Here is a 25,841-nt window from a genome sequence, read left to right as displayed (position 1 = left end):
TTTTGCATGCTGTAGATTAGTACATTGTCAAACTCAATCAGAGAGGGGGCCAAAATTAAGAAATGACTCTAAATCACGGGCTAGCCAGAAGGATATTTATTTAAAATGAGACACAGTTTATTCTGTTCAGATGTATTATAAGAAAATCATTTATACAGAAATATGAGTTTAACTTCCAAATAAAGGACACATCTGTGACCCTTTTTGTGTGTTACTCTCTATTGGGAGATTTCACCGGACTGTTTTACCAACTGGGGCCAATACGACGCTATTTTTCACAAGACGTTGTGAGATTAATAGTCCACAGTGTGGCTTCCTAACGTTATCTGTATGTTGTATGTATTCACTCTTACCAACACTTTGAATTGACGCCAGAATAAAACGAGACCAGCGGGGCTAACGTGGCGATTACTATACGGTAGAGAGCAGAGCTAACTACGGGGCTAAGTTAGCATGCTAAACAAAATAGCAATGAAACCACACTGCATTCAAATTTAACTTTAATTTTCAGACTGTGCCCCTTTGTTTATTTATTGATGACATTTTTTTGTAATCACCAGACTCAGTTTAAAGGGGAATTACCGTTTTTTACAACCTGGACCTTATTTCTGGCTCTTTTACTCACCCATATAACTTTGGAGTCGTTCGGAAGATATTTAGATCCAGTGGAGCGCCGCGTATATCCATATAGTGGGAGTGACTGGGGCACTGAAACGCAGCCTCTAAATAACGCATTATCTGCCACGAAACTCGTTCATTTCACCAATATTTTGTTATGATACGCTAGTGCTATTCCCCGTTGAGTCTGGAGTTCATTGGGATTGGGGTTTGTGTGGCAACAGACGTACACACCTACGAAAGGGTGGACAACCAAACACCTCAGTGCTTCCGCCCACAGGAGTCATCCGTACTGAGGCATAACGAAGCTCTGATCGCCATGTTTGGTTGGCGGATGAGTGCGGCGGAGCTTTTAGCAACTACTGGACCAATAAACCGAATAAAACAGCGCTGAAAGAAAAGTGAATTCTTGATTTGCATTCAGAACATGTGCGGAAAAACGACCTCAGCCTCAAATCATAACATTTCTCCGTCGACTCTGTGTTTAAACGCGCAGCTATACCACAAGGCCAAACAAATCTCTCAAATGCAGGTTTAACATGAAAACATTCGCCCCTATTCGCCGTGTTCGTATCAAGTTTCGACTCTGCACTGCTGCAGCATTTACCGAGATTACTTTCCCCGCAACGATTACTTTCGCATCAGCCAGTGTAAACACAGGTCAGGTTTGTGTTACTGAAGAGATAAAGCACTAACAGATAAGGCGCCCCCCCACCCAGTACGCTGAGTTATCATTTTACCCTCCAAGTCCCTGCCATCTGCCCCGAGACATGCAGCTGAAGCATCCTGGAACATACACAGGGAGGGAGGAAGAGTAAGGGAGGGAGATGTAAAGATGCAGAGTGGACTGCAGAGTGACCAGGAAGTGGGGCTATTGTTTTCGGGGTCACCTCGCTTTTCCTTTCAGACCCTCCAGAGGTCTGTTTTCTCCGCTCAGGCTGTACGTCTTACATAAACAAAACTCCTTGTCGTCGCAGACTGTATCTTGTCCCGTTTCCTCTCTTGTCTAACGAGGGCCAAGTAAGGGCTTTATATTTTACGTTAACAAAGCGAGGTGTGGCATTCCAATTAAACTACACTTGTGCAAACAGAGACACCACGGAAAGCGGCAAATCCACATAAAGCCCGTATCAAATATTTGACTTCCAGAGAGGACACATATTTGCAAAAAGGAAAAAAAAATAAAACTCAAAAACTGGTTTGACTAGTTGCTTCCAGAGTCAGTTGTGAATGCACACAGGTAGTTACTATATATAATAACAACATATTGCTTAGAAGTCATGTTTAGCCTCTTCCTGGTTTGCCACCAATGAGTGACAACACTACCTCCGACCAGGTCTGCCGCGCCATTGGACAGAGGAGAGCAGCAGGAGGCGGGAGGGTGCACACCTTAGCTAAAAAGTTACCTATTAACTTTGTCCTTCTGGGAAGCAGCTGCAGAGCACACCTCGTCCAACCTTTGCACAACATTTCTCCTTTTCACAGACAAGGCAAAAGAAAGAGGCCGAAATGTGTGAGCGGAGCTGACCAGGTAAGACTTTAGACAAGCAGCTTGACTGCTAGAACAGAAAACTTTGACAGAATTAAATAACAGTTACTCAACAGCATATTTAAATGTCAGAGCGATAGAAGAAATGTGTGTTTGCGTGGATTGGAAAAACCCATAGATATAAATTTACTTCTGGTTCCAACGAAAAGGGAGGAAAATATGAGAGAAGCATTGCCAGAAAAATAAGAAATGTTAATATACATTTTAATAGCAGCATAAATTAGTAGACAGTAAATTTGTTTTTCCCTTCTGTTGTTCACTGCTGTATCGATTGAAGTCCATTCTTTCTCAATACAGAAAAGACACACAACCAAAGTGTGTTTACATTTCTGTGACCTGCACTGCTCAACAAAGACGAATGGCAGTCAAAACTGAGTTTTAACATTTCTGTTTTACAATGCTCAAAATAACTGCGCCATAGCAAAGTGTAATTTTGCATACTTTGCAGCAACATCCGAATGGATCTAAAAACCAGAATGTAGTTTTATCTGATGTGCTATCTGGTCCCTGCAATCTTTCTTCTGCAGTCTCTGGACTCTGGTTTGCTAATCTGTGTGCTGTAGGACAGCCAACAGCCACAGCTGAGGTGGGAGGGATACGTCAAGTGAAAACCAGCCTCAGCGTGGCTAGATGCAGCTAAAACTAGGGCTAAGTTTAGGGATTAGTTTTCCCCCAGTTGTCCTCTGAAATGAAATAGAAGGCATTTTAATGTACTGCAAATCTTGTTTTTCATTTTGTTATTTAACGTCAAGCAGCCACCAAATCGGTCGAGAAAATTGAGAAAAATGCCACAAACTAAAATGAGTTTAAAATGCAACAAACAGTTTGTTGAAGATTAACCGAGAAAATCATCTGCAGTTTTTAGTTTTCTGTCAGTGATTACTTTGGGCAAAACCTAAAACGACATTTCAAACTGTTTACACTGCTTCTGTAGTTACTAAAAGTAATAAGTTACAAAATTAATATACATATATATGCCTACACCGATCAGGCATAACATTATGACCACCTTCCTAACATCGTGTAGGTCTTCCTTGTGCCTCCAAAACAGTTGTGACTCATCAGAGAATGGACATGGGCCTTCTGAGACTGGTCCTGTGGTGTCTGGGAACAGGATGTTGTTAGTGGGGGGCTTTTGGGTCCTATGGGTTGAGGAGAGGGGCCTCAGTGGATCATCCCACAGATACTTGATCAGTTTGGGATCTAGTGAATTTGGAGGCCCGGTCAACAACATGTTTTTTTTTTAGTTGTTCCTAAAGCGTTTTTGTGTGTGTGCCTGTGTCAGGCTGCATCCTGCTAGGGATGGCTGCTGCCATCAAGGAGTGTCATTGCTATGGGGCGGGGGTGCCTGGTCTGGTCTAGGTGGGTGGTGCATGTCAAGTAACATCCACATGAATGAATGGCAAAAGTTTCCCAGCAGAACATTGAATTGCCACAAGATGGTCTTTCCTTCTCCTGTCAGTGGTCATAATGTTGTGGCTGATCCGTGCCACAATATGCTAGTGACCAAAACAGACCCATAAGTTTGGCACCTGCTGTTTTCTGTCCAGATAATGCACCATTAACAGCTTGCTCTCATTAGATTACATTTGTCCATTATTCTGCACTAATAACAAATATTGAGTTCTATAGCATTTAATAAAAAGACGCAGGTGCTAAACGTCACTTTAAATGTCCACTATCACAGTTTGTGGTCTTTTTGTTAGCTTGGCTTTTACTAACTGTGCTCCCATGGCTTCTCTGTTGACATTATTCCAAGCCTGAAAGGCAAAATCCACACGACATTTGAGGCCACTTCACTTAATCTGTCACGACTTTGCCTTGGTTAAACAATAAAAAAAGCACAGTGCGTTAACCGGGTGTCGTTTTCATGCTAAAATACTTAACGTGTGTGTGTGTGTGCGCGAGTTAAATAATCACACACGTAAACAACGCCTCTGCCAGATGTTTTTTTTCTCAACTCGCGGCTCAATTAGATCTTGTGCCGATGTTATCCTTGACAAACAATGGCTTGGCCTCCGCGCGTTTCAAAGCAAGACCAAAATATGGAACTTGGCAGTGGGATGAGAAGGAAAGAGGCTTGCATGCTGATCTGTAGCTTGTTAGGGTGAGGGTCATTTAAAGGACTGTGGAGTATGTATACGTGAGATTATTGCAGCCAGGGAGGTTGATTTGTGGTTATATCACATACAGCAAATACAGTGTGAGATAAGTGGTAATCAGAACGCTTTATGTTTTTATATTTGACTCAAACCCTTGGTTACATAAGTTGACTGAAGCTCAAGGTAAAAGTCTCTTTCATGATCAGATTGGAAACCCCAGCACTGCCTTCAGTTAATTTCGTCTGTTCAAAGGAGTCTGATCAGACTCCACCAGCAGAAAATAATTTTGATGTTTAATTCAGTTTGATAGCAGAGAGAAGGTTTCACACCCCTTAGCCATCATTAGTGTCTATAAGCCGACGCTCAACCTACAATCTGAGGCAGCGAATCAAACTAAGAAAAACTGACTTCTTGCTTTGAGACTGATATTTGAGCACAGCTGAGCGGAGACAGAGATGCAAATCTTGCCATTTCGCAGGCAAACACAAACAACGAAGCAGTGCGAGGTAAAACTCACAAACAACTGCATCTGCTGCATCTGACACACACACAAAAATATTTCTGGCTCCTCTCGCTCCCGGTCCTGTGCTGCTCGGTGTGTGTATATTTTGTTGTGCTTTGCCTGTGTGTCAGGACAGAACAGGAAGAGATAAAGGCAGCCCTGTTGGTGTGTTTACAGCTAGTGTTTGCACAGCAAGAGGAGAATAGCTTGAGAAGATGAAGGGGAAGAGGCCTAATGGCTGGCGCTAAGCAGCCAGACCCCTCTTGCTGTGAAAAATCACCTCAGACATACAGAAAGCTTAGGCATGGCCGGGAAAGCAACAACCTCATTTCAGGGAAAGAAGAAACATAAATTACTTTTACTTGTTATCAAGATAGAGGCATTATTTCAGACATAAAACTTTGACTTTCCTTATCCTTCGACAAGAGTCTATGGCAACTTCACATGGATACAATTACACTGATCAGGCATAACATTATGACCACCTTCCTAATATTATGTAGGTCCCACCTTGTGCCTCCAAAACAATTGTGACTCATCAGAGAATGGACATGGGCCTTCTGAGGGTGTCCTGTGGTGTCTGGCAACAGGATGTTGTTAGTGGGGCCTTTGGGTCCTATGGGTTGAGGGGAGGGGCCTCTGTGGATCACCCCACAGATACTTGATCAGTTTGGGATCTAGTGAATTTGGAGGCCAGGTCAACACCTTGTGCTGTTCTTCATGTTTTTTGAGTTGTTCCTAAACCGTTCTTTTTTGCGTTTTTGTGTGTGTCTGTGTCAGGCTGCATCCTGCTGGGGATGGCTGCTGCCATCCAGGAGTGTCATTGCTGTAGGGTGGGGGTGTCTGGTCTGGTCTAGGCTACATGTCCAAGTAACATCCACACCAATGAATGCCAGGTCCAAAAGTTTCCCAGCAGAACACTGAATTGTGACAAGATGGTCAATGTTATTTACTTCTCCTGTCTCGTGGTTTTAATGTTGTGGCTGATCGGTGTAATCAGAATGAAGAGCATAATCTTGTAACCATATCAATCAGACTGTGATGATCACAAGGGATTTTCATTTCGATTGAGAGTGCTGAGGGTGGTTTAAACCTTTGATGAACTATTCAATATTAGCTCCAAACCATCACGTAAGCATCTGAACCAACTTCCTGGTTTGAATAAATACTTCCTTTGAGCTCGTATTTGCCCTGCATGGGGTAGACAGCAGCCGAAATAAAGCACCAGTTGTTCAAACAAGAGTTTGAACAGATGAACGGAGCGGAGATCGATGCCGGCAGCAATGTTGAAAACATCGTCTCTGTCATCTTCTTCTGCTAAAATTACTGAAGTTCCTCTTCTTCTGTTATATTTCTAGTAGATTCAACGCTCTACGGGAGGCAGAACGATCTTGCAGTCAAAAAAAGGTCCTGTTCTGATTGGGTCATTTTAAACTATTATATGATATCCGTTTTATTATTTTATGAAAATAGTTTAGTTGGAACCTCTGATCAGAATATTTAAATCAGGTTACAGAAGTATTGTCCATGTAAACATAGCCAGTTAACCCAGTGGTATATATATCAAAACACTCAGACAATTTCAAACAGATAACTTCTGTAAAGCCAACAAATCTTTGTCAGGCTCAGGTTCAAATTTTCTAAGTAACAAAGGCTCGGGCCATTAGTGCATAAGTCTCAAGATTTAGAATAAAAGACTTGTAGCTTTAATGTCCTCAACTGCTCACCTACTTTATCTTCCTTCTGTTGGGTATAAATGAGGCCAGTGAATATGCAAACCAAACAGAGATGCTTGAATTTTGTAGCTCTTAAAACATAAAAAGATTAAAGCTTTAAACTTTACTCCAGCTTACAGTTCACTCGGGTACTTAGTTGTACTTAAATTATTCAATTACACGTTTATTTCACTATATTTCAAAAGTAAACATTTACTTTACACACAGCGCAAAACATGTAAAGTGCCAAACACGGTAATAAAGTATTCAAATGCAGCAGTAATGTTATGACTTTTACTTCAATACGGCACATAAATACGCAGAATTTAGAGTCAATATCCAGCAAACTGAATTTAGAGCATGTCCTTGGCAAGAGTTTAGAAAATAAAGAAATAAACCGCATTGACAACAAGGTGTCTTGGGATCAATAATCCAGGTCAAGAACATAAAAATACAGGCGCTAGCGAGGCATGTCAAACACAGCAGTGCTCAGTGGACGGCAAAGAACAGAACCCGTCCGACTGCTTTTCTTTTCCCGCGGCTCTACTGTAAATAGAGTGAGCTGGCCGACCTGTAAACTCATGCAAATGTGCAGCAAATTTGCAAACAGATGTACATAAAGGTTGCTCTCTCCTTCCAGCACAGGTTGCTGCAGATAACAGGTTTACATTTGCATTTAGAAAAACATCAGTGAGGTTTGATGTCGGCTCACAAGCAACACGACAAGGGACGAGAGAGTAGCATGAGTTCTACAGACGCAAACGACTCTGGATTATAATACATGTCTGTAAATGTGGAGCTACATCCAGCAGCCGTTCAGTTTGGCTGAGGACGGAAAACAGGTGAAAGCATAAATTAACTCCAAAAATTGCTGCGAGGCTGTGTAAAATGTAAATTAATACAGAATGCCTTGATTTTCTAACAACTGAAACTCTGTATTTAATTGAAAAAAGACCAAATATCAAATGTTGAAATGTCGAATCTGATGCCAGCGACACATTTTTGTGGGGAAGGGGGATTTTAACCACTGGGTTGCGTCACGTTTTCTTTTAACAACATTCCGTAAGCGTTCGTGAAGTGAGGAGAACAAAGGCTGAAGTTGTGCGAGCGAAACGTTTTCCCGTTCTTGCTCGATATAGGATTTCATCTGCTCAAGAGTTTAGGGCCATCTCAGTCTCTCTCACTCCCACCGCAGAGTTGTAGTGTTGTAATGTTGGAGAATGTGGTTTGGCATTGTCTCGCTGAATTTAGCAAAGCTTCCACTGAAAAAGACGTTGTTTAGAGGGTGCAACTTGAATGTGTCGTTCTGCGTTGCGGTGCGTTCACATATGTGTGAGTTGTCCATTTGTCCATGATCATCTAGAACAGGGGCCAAAACCAGCCCACTAGAGGGTCCAATCTGGCCCGTGAGATGAATTTGCAGACTGAGAAAATTACATAGAGGACATTAACTGCAAAAATTGGCACCTATTCCTAATTTGTCTACTAGGGGTTGCACTATTTTAGTAAGAGCGTAGAGAGTATAGAGATGGATGGTGGAACTGCTCCTCAAAAGCCAAAGCAAGTAGAGCTCCCCCTGGTGACTGGCTGCAGTATAGGTCATAAGCTCCACCTCCTCCATGTTAGTGGATGGGACTTGGCCCAAACTAACACTAAAATACACATCAAATAAATGTTTTTCAAGGATGGTGTCTGACATTTTAGGTAGTTAATATAATTTTGAGGGACGGCAGGTGGTTAGCACGGATGCCTCACAGCGAGAAGGTCCTGGGTTCGAATCCATGGGCCGACTGGGCCTTTCTGTGTGGAGTTTGCATGTTCTCCCTGTGTCTGCGTGGGTTCTCTCTGGGTACTCCGGCTTCCTCCCACCGTCCAAAGACATGCTCATTAGGTTAATTGGTGATTCTAAATTGGCCGTAGGTGTGCATGTGAGTGTGAATGGTTGTCTGTCTCTCTGTGTTAGCCCTGAGATGGACTGGCGACCTGTCCAGGGTGAACCCCGCCTCTCGCCCAATGACAGCTGGGAGAGGCTCCAGCAGACCCCGCGACCCGTCACAGTAATAAGCGGTTGCAGAAGATGAATGAATGAATATAATGTTGATGCATGTTCAAGTGTCAATTCTTTGGATAAATTTCGTTAGAAACAGGATGTGACACAATTACAAACTCTGGCTCCAAATTTGCAGAATGGTGCTGCACGTATCCCCAGGAAAATAGCGTCAGTTCGACCAATGCAAGGAAGGGGGACGTATTGTCCATATTTATACAGTCAATGAGTAAGAGTTGTGGTCATAAAACAGCACTGAAACCCTGAACTAAACAGTAATGTGCCACAATTGTAATTATTTTTCTTAAGAAATTTCATATTGTTCATAAAATGTTTTGTAAATGGATATTACATTAAATGTAGACATTTTCAAAATGTCCTTCTTAGCACTAAAACAAAGAGAAAAATCTGAAGATCAATCCTTGAGATCAAACTGGGCTGTATGTTGCCCATGAACTAAAATGAATTTGACACCCCTGCTCTAGTTTGAATAAACTGTAGGCCAGTTATGGACGATGGTTTGTAGCCCTTCCTAGTTTCCTAGCCTCACAGCTAATAGTAGCTTTTCTGGCTACCCTCTTTTAAATGAGGAATACAGACTACTGCCACTGATAGGAAGAGTTATTAGTGTATGGCAGATTGTAGGCTGTAGTCTTTGAGCTGTGTTCAAGTGCAACTTTTTGGTCCAGACCCAGCTGGCCTTCGTTGCCGGTAGTTCTTTGTTGTCAGTTTGGTGTGTCCAAGCCCTTTATTCTGAAAACCTCATGCTGCCCTCAATGAACTCTCTCTGTGCACTACATGCCATGACATTTATATGTTATTATATTTATTGACTCATTTTATATCTTATTTTGCACCTGCCGTAGGGTTGCACCAGTTACTTATGCAACATTGGACTCGCTTCAATCTGTCATGAGCCTTAGTTTTTTTATTTATATGTATTGACTTTTTTATAAATCTCAGATGTTTCAGTTTTAGTGTTAGTATTGAACTTGTTGCACCCTTGCTCTTAAAGTGACGCAATTTCCAACATCTATACGTGCTGCACATATGGCATAACTGACAATAAAGCAGACTACATTCCCTCTTCTTTGGAAATTAGGTCGTTATTGTGATCCTTACGGGTGATGTATGGAGAGATTTGTGATGTTTCCAGGCTTTGCAGTGCACAAAACATGTAACAAAGCCCCCACAAAGCCTTTTCTTTAAAACCTGATGTTGCACTTCCCATCTACACTGATTTATATACTGATCAGCCACAACATTAATACCACTGACAGGTGAAGTGAATAACACTGACCATTTTGTGACAATACAATGTTCTGCTGGGAAACTTCAAGTATCTGTGGGAGGCACTGGAACAAGCCTGATCCACAGAGGTCCCAGATGGTTTCCAGACACCACAAGACACCCTCAGAAGGCCCATGTCCATTCTCTGATGAGTCAGAAATGTTTTGGAGGCACAAGGGAGACCTACACAATATTAGGAAGGTGGTCATAATGTTATGCCTCATTAGGATATTAGGGTTCTCACCCCCTCACTGCACACAAAGACACAAACGGATAATTTTGCTAGTGTTTTGTGTCAGCTAGACCTACGGAGGAAGTATGTGGGACTTCCTGTTTGTGGCACACTTTTCCTGTTGTGCACGTTATCCTCCTGAGCTCCTGACAGCTCGTGCTCAGTTACGACTTCTGGATTCAAGGGATCCAGGCAGCGGCTCCTTTTTTTTTTTTGATGACACACTCACTCTTCGTAGACACTTAGTGAGATATTCAGGTCATTTGACTGTTCTCGCTCGTTCTGTGTGGCTCAGTTATAAAATATGCATTTAATGGCACAAAGATTTCAAAGCCACACTGCGCATGGGGTTTAGGGCCATTGTAGTTTAATGGTGATCGACATAACTGAAGAAGCTTTTTAGCAAGACGTAGGAAACTGTTTAAAATTTTAGAGATTTGCACTGATTTAATTGCTTGTTTCTCTTTTACACTTTCCACAGAGTGCCATTTGACTGCAACAAGAGGACTCTGGCTTGTATTTCAGCTTTTACATATGATAATGCTGTCGTCAGTTTTAAGTTGGTGCTGAACTGAGGCGTCCCCTGTCACTCAACCTTGCCACCTAGTGGTGCTCTGCAGGTTCAACTCCCCTCTGGCCAACAGAAATCTTTTCAAACAACTGCCTCCCTCATCTGGGGAGATGCTTGCCCTGCAACACCTCCTCCTCCTCCTGCATGTCCCATTTAACCTTTACCTGCTGAAGACAAAATAGCACAAATAAACGGCTTTCTCACATTATCAAAGAATGAAAACCCTCCCTTAGTTACAGCAGCTCTAGAGCGACATATGTGTGATAAACTCCCACAATCCATGGTCTGGTGTTAGAGTTAATGGTATCCCAAGGCAAGAGAGGAGTCTCATTCAAGTAGAAGCTAATTGAGCCACACAGGAGAAAGTCCCTCCCCAGAAGAGACTGCACAAACAAGAGCAAAGCCAGATGGAACTATCATCGAATGAGACAACAACGGCAGCAAAAAATGGTAGGTGCTCAGAAAAGTTAAAAAGAAGCTATTTGTTTATCACAAGAAAATGTTTTCCGAAATCTGCTCTCAATACACAAGCTCCTGACGCTGATAAGAAATACTAGGTCTACTGGGACTATGTCTATATTAAGCTTACTTGGGGCGTTCAGGTGCTTTCCACAGTTGTGCAGACTGTTGTTGTTTTCTCTTGCAGACACTTTGACAACTAAGGCACCCGTTTATACCAACCACAACTGGGAGTTCCTGGTGGCCGTCCTGGCCACAGCCATCACCGTCTCCATTCTCATTGCCCTTCTGGCTAAATGCCACGTGGTTCGGCGCTACCTGGCCAGCTACAGGCACACGCGGCTGAGGGAGGCAGACGGCGTTAGCCAGTGTGACCCATCAGGTTTGTTTTTTTCACACATTATATTTTTAGAGAATACTGTACACTGATCAGGCATAACATTATGACCACCTGCCGAATATTGTGTAGGTCTCACTTGTGCCTCCAAAACAGTTGTGACTCATCAGAGAATGGACATGGGCCTTCTGAGGGTGTCCTGTGGTGTCCTGTAACAGAATGCTGTTAGTGGGGGCCTTTTGGTCCTATGGGTTTAGGGAAGGGGCTTCTGTGGATCATCCCACAGATACTTGATCAGTTTGGGATCTAGTGAATTTGGAGGCCAGGTCAACACCAGCATCCTGCTGGGGATGGCTGCTGCTATAAAGGACTGTCATTGCTATGGGGTGGGGGTGCCTGGTCTGGTCTAGGTGGGTGCTACGTGTCTAAGTAACATCCACACAAATGCCAGGTCCACAACAGAACATAGTATTGTCACAAGATGGTCAATGTTATTAACTTCTCCTGTCAGTGGTCATAATGTTGTGCCTGATCAGCATGTGTTCCATCACTTCTCAAAGCTGCAGTAATCAATATTTTTGCATTACCAGTGGGTTGAGTTATTATGTGTAATGTGAGCTATGTGAATAATCACCTGACTCTGGAGCTTTCAAGAGCTTTTCCTGCTCATTGTCTTGGTTTTCCGGCACTGTAGGCTGCTGTTTACTGGCTGCTGACCTACACTTGAATAACTAATGCGGGAGTTTTGGGATGATTTATCCCCAAACTCTGTTAGGTTTGTTTTCTCACAGCAAAGTATTGCAAAGTTAAAGTGACTTCTTTCTTCCTATGATTTGACCCTAACAAACCCACTTTCTGGTGGATTATTGCCATCTATCAGGCTGGAGTCAGGATCAGTAGATTGATAGCAAGTCGTGAGAGAGTCTGGCAACAGAATGAAGTTAGTGGGGGCTTTTAGGTCCTATGGGTTGAGGGGAGGGGACTCTGTGGATCATAACAGATACTCGATCAGTTTGGGATCTAGTGAATTTGGAGGCTGTTTTTCATGTTTTTTTGAGTTGTTCCTAGTTTGGGATCTAGGGACTTTGTCATGTCTGTGAGATCATGGGACGCGGTGCATTCAATGTTCCCTGATGTTATACGATGTAATGAAATATAATATTCTGTGCTGTGTGTTCAGAGAAGGATATCTCTGTGATTGCATATAATCAGGGGTATATGAAGAAATAATCAGTTAAACCCATTTGCCCCAAACATCATCAGCTTTATGTCACTAATATCGAGAACAATAGTCTGACTGTGGTGTCAGGTCCACACATTTCTTGTTCACAAAAAGGGAAATGTGTAATGAATGCAGAAACCAAAGAGGAAGAGAAATACAATTATATCTCCGCTTCATTTGTTTTAAAAAACAACTGGAAGTGAATTTATGATAAAGTCAGTTTGTGAGAGATAAAGCTATCATTTAAGGCTCATTTAGAGGTAAGTAAAGCAACTTTGCCTGATAATGTTACAGATTACATTTATTCCTGCCCTGTCTTCCTAGTGTATAAGGCAAATCTTTTTTCATTCACGGACGCCGGTGAACCTTTTAGAGAAAATGACATGCTGTTGTGTTTTGTTTTGTTATTTTTTTGCCGTTTGCAGGCCTGGACGTGGAGTTCGCCATGCACGGCGGGGTGCAGCCTCACAGTTTGCCTCCTGTGGGCGAGGATGACGACGACGGTTTCATCGAGGACAACTACATCCCGGCCAGCGAGAGAGCGAGGGCCGAGAGAGCGGCGGAGAACCTAGAAGATGAGGACACAGAGGAGGAGCTCGATGAGATTGAATTCAGCATTGGTTAGCTGGAGAAGTGGAGACAGAAAACCCACTTGCACTCCATTTTTTTATCCTCTCAATGTGTTTTAAATGTGCACTGAATGGAGATATGGCAAAGATTAGTGTAGGGAATGCACAAAAATAATGTAAATACATCATTTCAAAGAAGGAATTGAATACGTTAATGCACTGAGCATTATGATAGCAGAACTTCTCAATGTGGCGGTCCACATACCAAAGAATTTCAACTTATTTTTGGGACAAAGTTAAAAAAAAAAGTAGTTTTTGTTTGTATAGTTTCATAAAAGCACAAGGAAGATTAGCTTTTCCAATTAACTTATTCAGATATTCTTTAGAGAGAAAAAGAACTACACCCTTAGCATCAGAAGCTATAAATGCAGAAATACCTTCTTGCAGTTGTTTTGCATAAGTGTCTGGAAGATTGGCTTGCTAATCAAAGGCTCTTCTGTTGCAAGATGTTTAGGGCCTTTTGCATATACTGCCTGTTTGAAATGCCTAAAAGGATTCAGACTTGACTAGGTCACGCCATAATCCACCATTGCTTTGTGGATTTTCTGCGTGCTTAGGGTCATTATCCTGCTCAGAGATCCGCCTCAGGCTCATCTTCAGCTTTTTGATAGATGACTTCACATTAGACACAAGCAGTCTTTGATAGGATGCAGAATTCATAGTCGAAAATTAATGATTGGAAACGTCCAAAACCTTGAAGAAAGAAAGTTCTTGGTGGTATGTACTCTTGAGAAGTCGTCTTTGTCCTGTGGCTGTCTACTGCTACTGTGGCCAGACTAGTCGATATTTGATTCTTATCTCTTCTCTTGCCACGTATCCATCCATTTGTTCGTCTGCAACTGTAGTTTTGCTCTGGCGTTCTCTAAGGGCAGCAAAGACTTCTTCCTCAGATGCAGGTGAAATATTTGTGTAACCCCTTTCTGATAGCAGACACAAATGTATTGACACCAGTTGTAAGAGTTACATGAAGATCCTACTATGAAATTCAGAGCTTCCTGGAGACTACTTTTTTTTTTCCATCAAACCATCTGCTCAGGGTCTGAATCACCTTTATTAATAGATTTTCAAAGAGCTTCTTTAAATAGCCAATGTCAAGAAAGACAACAACTTCCACTGTATGTACTCACGGTACGAGTGCATATAGGTACATCTGTCCACGGCGTGCTATTATTATTTGGTGGCAGACTGACAACAGTGATATCCATGATGTTTTGTTATTATGAGTGATAATCATAGGAATTTAAGTTGAACTTGGAGCTGCCTTTTTTTTCAGTCTGTAAATAACGGCATAAACCGATCATGTTTGAATCCATTCTCAGTTACAGGCTGAGGTGATTAATCTGATAGCACTGTTTGTCTTTGTACGATTTGAACAGATAACAACAGTGCAATCAGTAATAACAATGAGCTGGATGTAAACAGGGATAACCGTGAGAAAACGTCTGGCTTAGCACTGCCATTATTTCTTTTTGTTTAGAGGTGTAACATTAGGTTAATGTGTGCTGGAAATAAAATCCTATACAGCACTTTACGCAGCAACAAAGCCATACAGGAGACATGTGAAGCTCTCAAGGTGTTTTACTTTGAGGGAAAGTTTTTTAATAAGCTTCAGAGGTTGGTAGTTCATTAGGTACACTAGCAGTGCAGTCCTTCACCAACTCTTAGCTTCATGAAGGTTATGGTACTGAGCATTTGTTAACTGAGAGAGCTGTTGATTCATGTTAACTATTATTGTATAGCCCCATTTAAGTTAGCGGGCCAGGCTAAATAAGAGAAACACTTTTCTGTTTAATTCAATACAAACAAACTACATCCTCCAAAATGATCATCCAGTTGAACACGCACCTTTCTTACGTCATTTCAGCATAAAATAAACACTGCAACAGTCATAAAGGGGGATTTAGTGCAGGATTGCATTATTAGAATGCATTCCTTTCCACAAGTGTACCTAATGTTTTGGCAATTCAGATCTTTTGTTTGTGCTGTTACAATATCATTGTACATTGTGTTCTTTAATTCGACTAAATGTGAGCACAAGATTTTTTTGAAACAGAATATAAAGAGGTATGACAGTTGCTGCATGAAAATGTAGGGCGGCTAATTTCTAACAGGAGGAGTACTTGTAATTAGAAAGTACAACTTTCTACTTTTGGCTGCTATTTTTAGGATAACCTTCAGGGAATGAATTCAATTCATCACCTACTTATGATGAATAAACTCATCATAAGGTTTGCCAATAAAAATCAGTCTATGAGTGACGCAGTGGCCTGGGGTCTTGTTTATTTTCAACTCACACAGTACCAGGTAAACTTCTGAGGACCAGATCCTCCACCGCTTAGTCTCAGTTCCCTCACTGGACACAAACTGCACTCATCTCCACACTCACCTTTCACTTTTTAAACTTTGTTTCGCTGGCACAGACAACAGTGATTTAGTCTGACGAGGAAAGGCCTGGAGCGTTTCTTATCCCATGAGGCCATGCAGCTGATGAGAGCGGTCTGACAGGTCTGTGTGAAGCTGTCAGGCGAGGCTCTCAGGCCCGGAAACACGGCGGGTTAAGTTCACACCAAAACCGGAAGTAAGGCGGCCTCGTCTCCAAAATAAAAGCGGAGAGTTTACGTCAACGTGAATCAACCATTCACACCTAAATGGAAGAATAAGGCTCCTATAATACTCGTGTATTTCTTAATGCTGAATAAATATAGTGTATTTACACCCTTTATTTTCTTTCTCTTTTATTAAAAGTACCAATACAGATGCAAGTATAAGATTAATCATAGTAGTAGTAGTAGTAGCAGTAGTAGAAGTATTATTCAGGCAGCAGAAGTTGAACTTGATCTTATATTGCTTAATTTAGGAGTTAATAATATAGCCAATGAGATCATACACTTTAAATGAAAACTGTCAAATATTTCCTTAAAATTAAATATCGTTGTAGGCAAGTGGATTATATAATATTAGTATTATTTACCCCAGTAAAAGTGGCACTGTCTCTTTGTGCCGTACAAAATTGCAAATAAATGTGTTTATTTTGTATCTGAGTACAAAAATACGAACTGAATTGTCAAATTATTAAATAATGTTTAGCATGACGTGACTTCTATATGTTGTTTTAATTTATTAAAATACTACATTTAACTGGGATGTAATTCTTAATCTGGAAAGTACAATAGAAAAACATCAAAAGATATTTAAATCTAGGAAGTAAAATTTGCTATCAGGTTAGGTGCGTACAAATTTAAATAAAAGTCTTGAGTAAATGTTAAAGCGACTTTACGTCATTGGTAATAATCGTGGATGAGTTAACGCCAAAATAAATAAATAAAAACAATAAAATAAAAAGTTAACAGGCACGTGTAAGCCGGAAGTTGTACTTCCGTGTTCGTGGGTAACTTGATGCTGCGGTCCGGAAAAGCAGCGAGTTGTAGCGAAACGAAACGACTGAAGAGAGTGGAGGAGAGGAGGAAGGAGGATGATGGGAGCGAATATTATTCCGTTTCAGTGACCCACATCTGACAGTAGACCGAGATATTATCTAGCCTACTTCTTGTCCTCGAGGATTTTTCTCCACCAAGATGTCGGCGTCGGCGATTTTCATCCTGGACCTGAAGGGAAAGGTAAGTTTGTGACGACTTGTTGGTGGGGAAGTTAACATAATCAGCAGAGCACCTGCTGCAAGAAAACGGCATGCTGGCTCACATCCAGTCACTTAAGTCACATAAATGAAGGATAAATACATGTTATTATTGTTATATTTTGCATTCTGTTCCTCATATGCCTTAAATACATGCATTTCCTGAAAACTACTCGATGAGTTTTAGTATAATATGACGACAGTCAGCAGACAGGAAGAAAAATTCAACTTGACAAACTCGTTTCTCCAATGTTCACTATACACAGAGGGCTTGTTCTTGTGCAGCCAGGCAGCCTTTATTGCATGCGATGTGTCCTATTTTAAAGTTAATAATGTTACTCTTTGTAGCCCTGAAAAGTTTCCCCTTAAAAAAATGACTGTAGTTTATTTAAGACGTGTGAAAATGAAAGTACAGTGCACTTGAGAAATGCATTGTAAGAGAGCAAAGCTATCTGGAAACATGTTCAGTTAAACAATTTGCAGTCAACGTGAAAGTCAATGAGGACATTTTAACTGTTTTAAACATATTTTAAAGTGTTAGGATTTGATCTGCTGCTTTTTCTGAATTCTGTATCATTTTAGAACTGAATCCTAAGATTTTCTCTTATGGTCAACTGATCTGCATTTTTCCAGATGTCAGGTTTCTTGATGTCAAATGTCAGAAAATGGCTGAAAACGTCCATTTCATTTCCCCAGAGCACAAGGGGATTGTCTACAGTTCACCTGGTTTGTTTAGCCAACGGTCCATGTTTATTTTGGTCTTATGGAAGGTTAAGAACAGTTGGTATTTATGGTTAAGAGGCTGGGACTAGTGATGTTTGTTATATAAAATCATGTATTGATTGGGAAATCAGTTTCAGAAGAATTTTCTGTTGATCAGCCTTGCGATTATTTAATGAACTGACTAATTTCTACACCTATTATACACCGATCAGCCACAACATTATCACCACTGATAGGAGAAGTGAATAGCACTGACCGTCTTGTGACAATCCAATGTTCTGGAGGGAAAGTTTTGGACCTGGTATTCGTGTGGATGTTACTTAGACATGTACCACCCACCTAGACCAGACCAGGCACCCCCACCCCATAGCAATGACACTCCTTGATGGCAGCAGCCATCCCCAGCAAGATGCAGCCTGACACAGGAACACACACAAAAACACTTCAGGAGCGACTCAAAAAAACTTGAAGAACAGCACTAGATCCCAAACTGATCAAGTACCTGTGGGATGCACTGGAATAAGCCTGATCCACAGAGGCTCCTCCCCTCAACCCATAGGACCCAAAGGCCCCCACTAACAACATCTTGTTACCAGACACCACAGGACACCCTCAGAAGGCCCATGTCCATTCTCTGATGAGTCACAACTGTTTTAGAGGCACAAGGGAGACCTACACAATATTAGTAACGTGGTCATAATGTTATGATCTGATCTGTGTATAACTGTAGGTTGGATATGGTTGGATTTCTGACCATTGACCAGACATAACAAACAATTTGAGGACATAACTAAAGTCATACTTACACAAACATTGTCTAAGAATTTTTTTTAAAAGTTATTTTATCAGAATTCAATCATTACTTGAAGTCTAACAGCCACATGTGAAGAGTTTAGCTGGTCGCCTGTTGCTTTTTATCTGACAGCTGGTCGCTAGTAGACGCTTGCAGGATCTGGTTGCCCAGGTAACCCTGTTGAATATTTCCAGTTCCAATGCTTCCAGGTTTAAAACAAGCAGAACATAAAAATATTGCTAGTGTATGGCCTGGGCTAGCTCGTCTTGCCATGGCACGCTCTCGACCTGAAAAGAAAATACTGTCAGTGCTGCCGGCGCTTCATCAGCCTGCACATGAAGCTCTGAGCCTGCTATCGGTGTGGTGAATTTGGTGGTAGGAACAGAAAGTTGTGGAGGGCGTCTCTCTGTGGTAAACATTTGAGGAACTCAAACTGTTCTCGAATCCTACATGATGAACTGCATCAACTGCCTCAATTATTACAACGCCTCAGAGTCACAATTATTTAACTTGGTACTCGCCCACTTTGCATTGCCAAAGGTTTGCCAAAGTCGCTAAATTTAATTAACATTACATTCTCTGTAATAGCCACATTGCTGCCAGGGTACTTAATAGGGATGCACCGATCCGACTTTTTCAGTCCCGATACCGATACCGATGCCTGGGCTTTGTATATCTGTCGATACCCGATACCGATCCGATACCGTTGAATTAATATAATAAACTGCACACCTTCCACCTTATACCTTCCTTCCACCATGTAGAAGAATCTAAAGGCACCAGACTTTCCTAACTAAGACAAAATAACATAGATGTAATGTATTGAATACTTATTTATTTGTTATTTGAACAATTGTGCATCCAAATTGAAAATAAAATGTAATCAAACTTCTTAAAATAAATTTAAATAAATAAAATGTAGTAGTAGAAACAAAACAGTAATCAAAACAAGTTACCAAACACTGTAAACATGTAAAACATATATTAAGTGCAAAGTACTGCAGGAATTCAAAATACAAAAGCAGCTGAACCTGAGAATATAACCCGTGAAATGCCTCCACACACCCGACTCTTTCGCTCGCTCCATGTTAGACGCTCCAGCTCGTTCTTCTTCTTCTTCTTCTGTTTAATGGCGGATCATATCTTTACGACATACCGCCACCTACTGGACTACTACAGGATCGCCAACTCGTTCCACCATGCTGCTAACGAATGACGAATGATTTGCTGCGACGGAGGAAAAAAAGAAAAGAAAAGAAAACTGGATCGGCCCGTGGATCGGTTAATTTTACCGATACCCGATCCAGCTATTTTTTCCAATATCGGGGCCGATACCCGATACCAATATCGGATCGGTGCATCCCTAGTACTTAACTGTCCAAAAGAAAAGACAGCCATGAGGCACGAGGGGATTGCAATAATTTGGATTAATTACTGTACTTTTAAATGTTTAAAATGTGTTTCTCATACTTCAGTACATTCTGCATCTCAGCCTCCAAGAGTTATTTAGGTCAAGAAAAGGAATTGCTAAAGAATCCTCAGATGCTTGGCAACCATCAGCCTTGATGTCTAATGATAGTACAAGGTTTTCGCTTTCTCTCTAGCTATCTGTCTCTCTTTGCCCCAGGGCAAATCAGTAGCTCTTCACCTTCAGTCCTCATCATCCTCTGTCCTGGCCAGATGAGGTCCTGTATTATTAGAGCAATCGAAGAAAAATAATTGTGTTGTAAAAACTGCGTTAACAACGTATCAAACTAAAATGCCGACCAGGGTGAACAAATGCATAGATCAAAATAATTGGTAGTTTTCAATTGACTGACCCAAACCAGTCGTCCGGAGACGGAAAGGTCACTCGTAAGATACACTTGATAACACACAGCTACTGCAGAAGCCAGTTTCCACTTCTGCCCTTTATCCCTCCACCCACAGGTTAACCCCCCACCCCCTCCCTTTCCGTCATGCCTCCTAGGCACTAGACTACACATGACTGACCCGCTCCGTAGACTAAAATGTCAGGCTATTGAAATCAGCATGGCATCTTTTGTCCCCAGTGCTTCTCAATAGAATCATTAATCAGCAAGATCTTCGAGCCAAAGTTTTAGAATTGTCTTGAGTAACATTTGATCAGCCAGAAGTTTAAAATGTGAAGTTTCTGGACAACTTTTAACACCGTTAAACCGTTAACAAAAGGTGCAGGCTTTACTGTGTATGAAAACAAACCGTGAAACCACAAACTGACGTCTAACGCATGACTCACTACAAATCAAAGAGCTGGCTTCAACTTTTTTTTTCCATTTTCCAAAGAAAGGATGCATCATTCAGTCATGTATAGTTTATTTTAACCATTTGTTTTCAAGGGATGGTAATGTAACTACATCAACAGACGCTTGAGCAAAGCAATGCCGTTTTGTAACATTATTGGACACAGTGTGAAGGAAGCATTGTTGGACTGTTGGTCTTTTGGACACTTTGGTCCAGGTGGAAATATCTAAAGAACTACTGGTTGATTGCTGTTAAACTTTGCTCAAACATTCATGGGCCCCAAAGGAGGAGCCTGTATGACTTTGGTCATGCCCTGACTTTTCCTCACGGCTACAAGCTGTTTGAAATTAGTTGTACATTTTAACAGCTATTGTGTGGATTGCCATAAACTTTATCACTACTATAGGATAAATTGCAAAAAAAGGCATTGTCATTGTGCTAATATTAGCATGCCAAGACAGCAAACTCAGACGCTAAACATTATCCTTGCTAAGCATCTACATTTCCGCACAGTGTGAGCATGTTAGAGCAGCTAGTGTGACTGAGAAGTCTTGATGTATGAAGAATGCTGAGCTACAATGAACCTTTTACTGTTAAGCCACTGTAGCGATGCACAATGTTAAATGGTTGCAATTCATAAACCAGCTCAGTGGCTTGTTTTTGCATTATTCCATCTACAAGTAAGCTACTGTCAACCCTAGCAGCTGTGTCACACTAGCAAATAAGCGTTGAATTTAATCAGATGTAGACATGTTAGAATGAGGACTTATCTCACGATGAGATTGATTTTGGTCTTGGTGTGATTTGCACCGTGATTGATTTCTAAACTGTTGATGGGTGATACAAACTGACATTAGCTTTGTGGAGTTTTTTTCTGCCGCTGCTGCTGCTGCTGCTGCTGTTTTCCCTCCAGTCATACGGTTTTTCTGGCTGCCATTTGCTTTCAGAGGTCAGCAGTGAGTGGCTCCTATTGATTTCACACATTGTAAACAGTCACTGATTGCCTCGTGCGGCCCAGTAACAAACTGACACTAAATCTCCTCAATGAGATTTTTTTCCCTCTGTGATTTTTAACGCCTCTGCCAGTTTTATGAGATAAAACTTTGCTGCTTTGGTAAAAAAAACATAAAAATTCAGCAGCAATTCTTGATAGCACTTTTTCATAAAAGCCTATTTTTTTTTTTTAATGCCTCATTTTATGACTTTTGTTCAGTTTTATACTTTCTCCCATTCCCATATTTTTTCTAACTAATTTATAAAAAGAACCGTGAATGACATGTATAATCAGGTTTTAGGGCTATAATAGAGGGACGTATGAGATGTAAGAATATTTTTGGATAAAGTCTTTGGAAATTACTGGGAAGAAACACATTCACACTATACTTTAATGAGACCTGGATTATTAAGCAGCTGTGCTCAGCTTTGGGGCATGAAATATGCTAACTGTTTGTGAGAGGCCTTCTGTTCGATGAGTTATGCTTCTGCCAAATAAACTACAGATGTGTCAGGTGGGTTTAACTGACACACATTTAAACCGACACGACATGACGATGATGCGTTGACTCCTGTCTGTCCTGAGGTGAAACGGGAGCTTTTATAAATTGTGTTCGTGTTGTTGCGGCTACGCCATAATTGTCACAGCTGACAATGGGGACTTTGGCACATTCATATTCAGTTCTCTGGCCGCGTCGATTTGGCCGAAGGGAATGCATCTCGAGATCTCTGACATCAGTTCCTGACAATAGGGAATTAAAAACTGTCGCGCAGGGAATAAACCCATAACAAACTTGTCATGGTTTGTTATAATAAAAGTATTGGATGTAATCTCATGGATTGAGTGGGAAACGGTGATAATATCATTTGGTATTTCATTCATGATTTGTCTGTTGAAAAAAATGCAGCTTGAAATTATGCCAACCCTTCGCAATGCTCTTTATGCATTCAGTAAGTGTTTTGGATTGCTTTTATTTTATCAATAGTACATTTTAAAATGGCCTGCAACCAAGGACCATTATTATTACTAGCTTATCTGTTGGTTATCTACGTCATAGATTGGTTTAATCCACAATTTCTCATTTCTGACACTAATATTGCTTTTTTTGCGAGGCACAACATGTAGTCCATAACTCACATAACTATTTGCAATTCTTTTCTCAATGCAAATCAGTTTTGCATTTATTACAAATCAGCAATGATTTAAATCCATCCTACTGTGTGTTGGTAGCTACAGAGTAAACCTGCAGTTCGGCCTAGTTTGAAGGGTATTTTTTCTGCTGTGTTTTTCCGTGAAGGTTTGTTATCAGAACTATAAAGTGATCGCTGGACACTTTTTCCAAAGGGAATTCGGTATTGCGGCTCCCTTTGATACGAAGATTTGTCTGTATCTCATTCTCTCTCTCCGCTGACCTCCGAACTGTTCGCTCTATGGTTTCCGCCTCCCAGTCTCACAGAACCTGAGCAGTGGCCTGTTCACATCCCTTTTCTCCTGCAGATTACTTTACTTTGCTGGAATGTCCTTTTTTTTATTACTTATTTCCTCCTGCCTTTGTTGCATCTGCCCCTGTGTGACCCCTGCAGAACACGGACTCCTCTATTAAAGAGGGAGGAAGCATTGTGTATGTGTGGGTGTGTGTTTGCGTGTGTGTGTGTGTCATCTAGATCCCTCAAGCGTTGAAGCTTTGATCTCTTTCTTCACTTCACTGTGTGTCCGGAGTCTAGCAAGACTGCTGAGTCGTCTTGTTGTGTGTGTATTAGTGTGTGTTTCAGTCAAAATTAGTAGGTGCAGTGCTTTCTTCGGGCTAAGTGAAGCAAATCTGGTCACATCTAAACAACAGTGATTCCTGATTAGAAGTGTTGCATCAGTCTAAAATGTCAAGACAGAACCCGATACTGTTTCCTCTCCTAGTCCAAGTCCCCCGATGCAGATCTGACCTAAAAAAAAACAACTTTTTTTACAAAAACAGTTTAAAACGTGTACTTTTCTGCCAATTTTGGTAAATTCCGTTGTGCCATCATTTCGAATCCCCAACACACAGTACAACAAGTGCAGTTGGCAGTGTAACAGAAGTTTTGTAGGTCATCACTGTTTTTTAGTTTTTGTTTTTTTGGTTGGGTATAGTTTGGTTTCATGCTGTGTTTTATCACGCCACAGTGCAGTTATTTTTGTGTTTGGTTCAGCTGGCAGTTTATGAAATGCCAGAATGTCAGTGTTTTAGATTCAAGTAAGAGAGTCTCTTTTACAGCAATTTGCTGATTAATCCACTGAAATAAAGGAAGTTCTCTGGCAGCAGAAGTCTCAAAGGAACTAAATGCTGTTAGTGATAAGACGCTCTAATTTTAGTGTTACATTTTTAGGGCAAACATAGACGTGTCCTCACCATTGACTGCAAAGAGTGGTTCAGGTTGCTCTGGCCATCGCAATCTTGCCAGCGTTTGATAGTGCCAAATGAGATGGAGCTAGCTAGTATAGACACCTTAGGACCAAGTAGTCATCATACTGCTCAGGAAGGAGACATATCCTGTCCTTTTAAAGACGAATGTACTTTGGTATCTATAAACACAGTAAAACACGCCCTACACGCCCTATAAAAAGGTTGAGGACACCAGCCGTGAAGTATGGGGGTGGCAGCATCATTGTGTGGTTGCTTTACTGCAGGAGTGGCTGCTAAGAACCTGAGACGGCACCAAACACGCCCAAAACCAAATGCACCCGTATTATGCATAACTTGAAGACTAAATATTGTTTAAAATGGTTATAGAAGCGACTCAAACCATTTTTTATACCAGTCTGTAAATATGTTTTTCTTTCTGCTGTAAAGTTCTGCATTTTAACATGGAAGTATATGTGCTGGTATTCACACGATTATTACACAACTAGCTCGGTAGCTGTATTCATAAGCCAACACCCACATTTTATCATAAACAGGTTCTTGCTCTTTTTAGATGGTTGTTACAGCCCTTTTAAGAAATGGAGGAAGTCACTAAGACTGTGCCAGTAGTGTCATGGTTTAGTATTGCTGTTTTAAATAGAAAGAAGAACATATAAAGCTGATGGAAATATCATTATTTTATTTTAATCTGTATGCTTCTAGTATGACTAAAAATGACCTGTATCATATTTTTTGTTGCAGAGGGTAGATGTAGTGTTTTTTTTCCCTACATCACTAATGTCTTAATGCTCTTGACAGCAGTGTAAGAGATACACAACAAACATCCCTGGCCAGGGTTTGAACTGGGGCAGTTGGGATTACATGTGCACTTTAGACCACCGGGGTCCAGGAACATTTCGCCCACTTTTAACCTGTATTTGCCCTTCAGAAGCTGGCACTCTCGGGTATGCTATAATTTAAAACCTGTGAATCTTCTGAGCCTCGGAGAAGTCTGCTCTGGTTCCTCTTTCTTGTAGAGACACTGGTCATTCATCATTCATGATCAGAGATCCATCAGTCCATTAAAGCTACAAAGGAAAGGTCCAAACTGGAAACACAGTTCGCACGTTTCCTTCGAGATGAGCTTAAAGAATCGTGTCCATCTAGGAGGTTAGATTTTCACTCTGTCAGCCAGGGTTTCCTGAAGCGTCTTCAAGCTTGAGTGCAAGTTTGATATCTCAGCCTAAGGCTATGAAATATTTAATAACAGCAGTTCCTCTATAATAGTGTCTTCTGCCTCTGTACTTTTGTGTTTCCATCCAGGTCCTGATTTGCCGTAACTACATGGGAAACATGGACATGAATGAGATTGACCACTTCTTGCCTATCCTGATGCAGAGAGAAGAAGAGGCTGAGATGACGCCGCTGGTCTGCCACGGCGGCGCACACTTCATGTGGATCAAACACAGCAACCTCTACTGTATCCAAAGAGAGTTCATTTCTGAATGATGCGCTTTGTTGTGTCAAAATGAGCCTTCTGCTTTAGACGCGGAAGATCTGAATGAATTCTCAAATTCACCATATAGCATAGTTTTCCAGGGGGATTCATTCTTTCTACTTCAAAGTGACAGCCCTCCCGTCAATCATGGCCGTTTGTAATTTGCATGACTTACCTTAATTGCATCTTCCCCGAGCAGATTCATAGGGAGCGCAGCGATTCACGTCTCTTCAGGCTGCCTCTGAGCTTCACAGAGTCTGTTTCACCTCATCATGTATCACTGCCAGTTG

At 41.3% G+C, this 25,841-nt stretch overlaps 2 protein-coding genes across 2 annotated transcripts in view; both read left to right on the top strand.

Annotated features, from left to right (window-relative positions):
* Positions 1-1,905: 1,905 nt before the first annotated feature.
* On the top strand, positions 1,906-15,941 carry cUnh1orf210 (chromosome Un C1orf210 homolog). Its single transcript, XM_084547641.1, has 4 exons — positions 1,906-2,149; positions 10,537-11,076; positions 11,273-11,467; positions 13,070-15,941. Exons 2-4 carry the CDS (start codon positions 11,034-11,036, stop codon positions 13,267-13,269), a joined length of 438 nt encoding a protein of 145 aa, XP_084403767.1. The 5' UTR covers positions 1,906-2,149; positions 10,537-11,033; the 3' UTR covers positions 13,270-15,941.
* Positions 15,942-16,677: 736 nt separating this feature from the next.
* The window catches only part of ap1m3 (adaptor related protein complex 1 subunit mu 3), a 34,347-nt gene continuing 25,183 nt past the window's right edge, over positions 16,678-25,841 (top strand). The window contains exons 1-2 of the mRNA XM_084547688.1: positions 16,678-16,890; positions 25,377-25,533. Coding sequence (XP_084403814.1) covers positions 16,849-16,890; positions 25,377-25,533 — 199 coding nt within the window. The 5' untranslated portion in view covers positions 16,678-16,848. The remainder of the gene's footprint in view (positions 16,891-25,376; positions 25,534-25,841) is intronic.

This window comes from Chelon labrosus, assembly GCF_963514085.1.
Source record: "Chelon labrosus genome assembly, chromosome: 7".
Lineage (NCBI taxonomy): Eukaryota > Metazoa > Chordata > Actinopteri > Mugiliformes > Mugilidae > Chelon > Chelon labrosus.
This window is presented reverse-complemented; position numbering and strand designations above follow the sequence as displayed.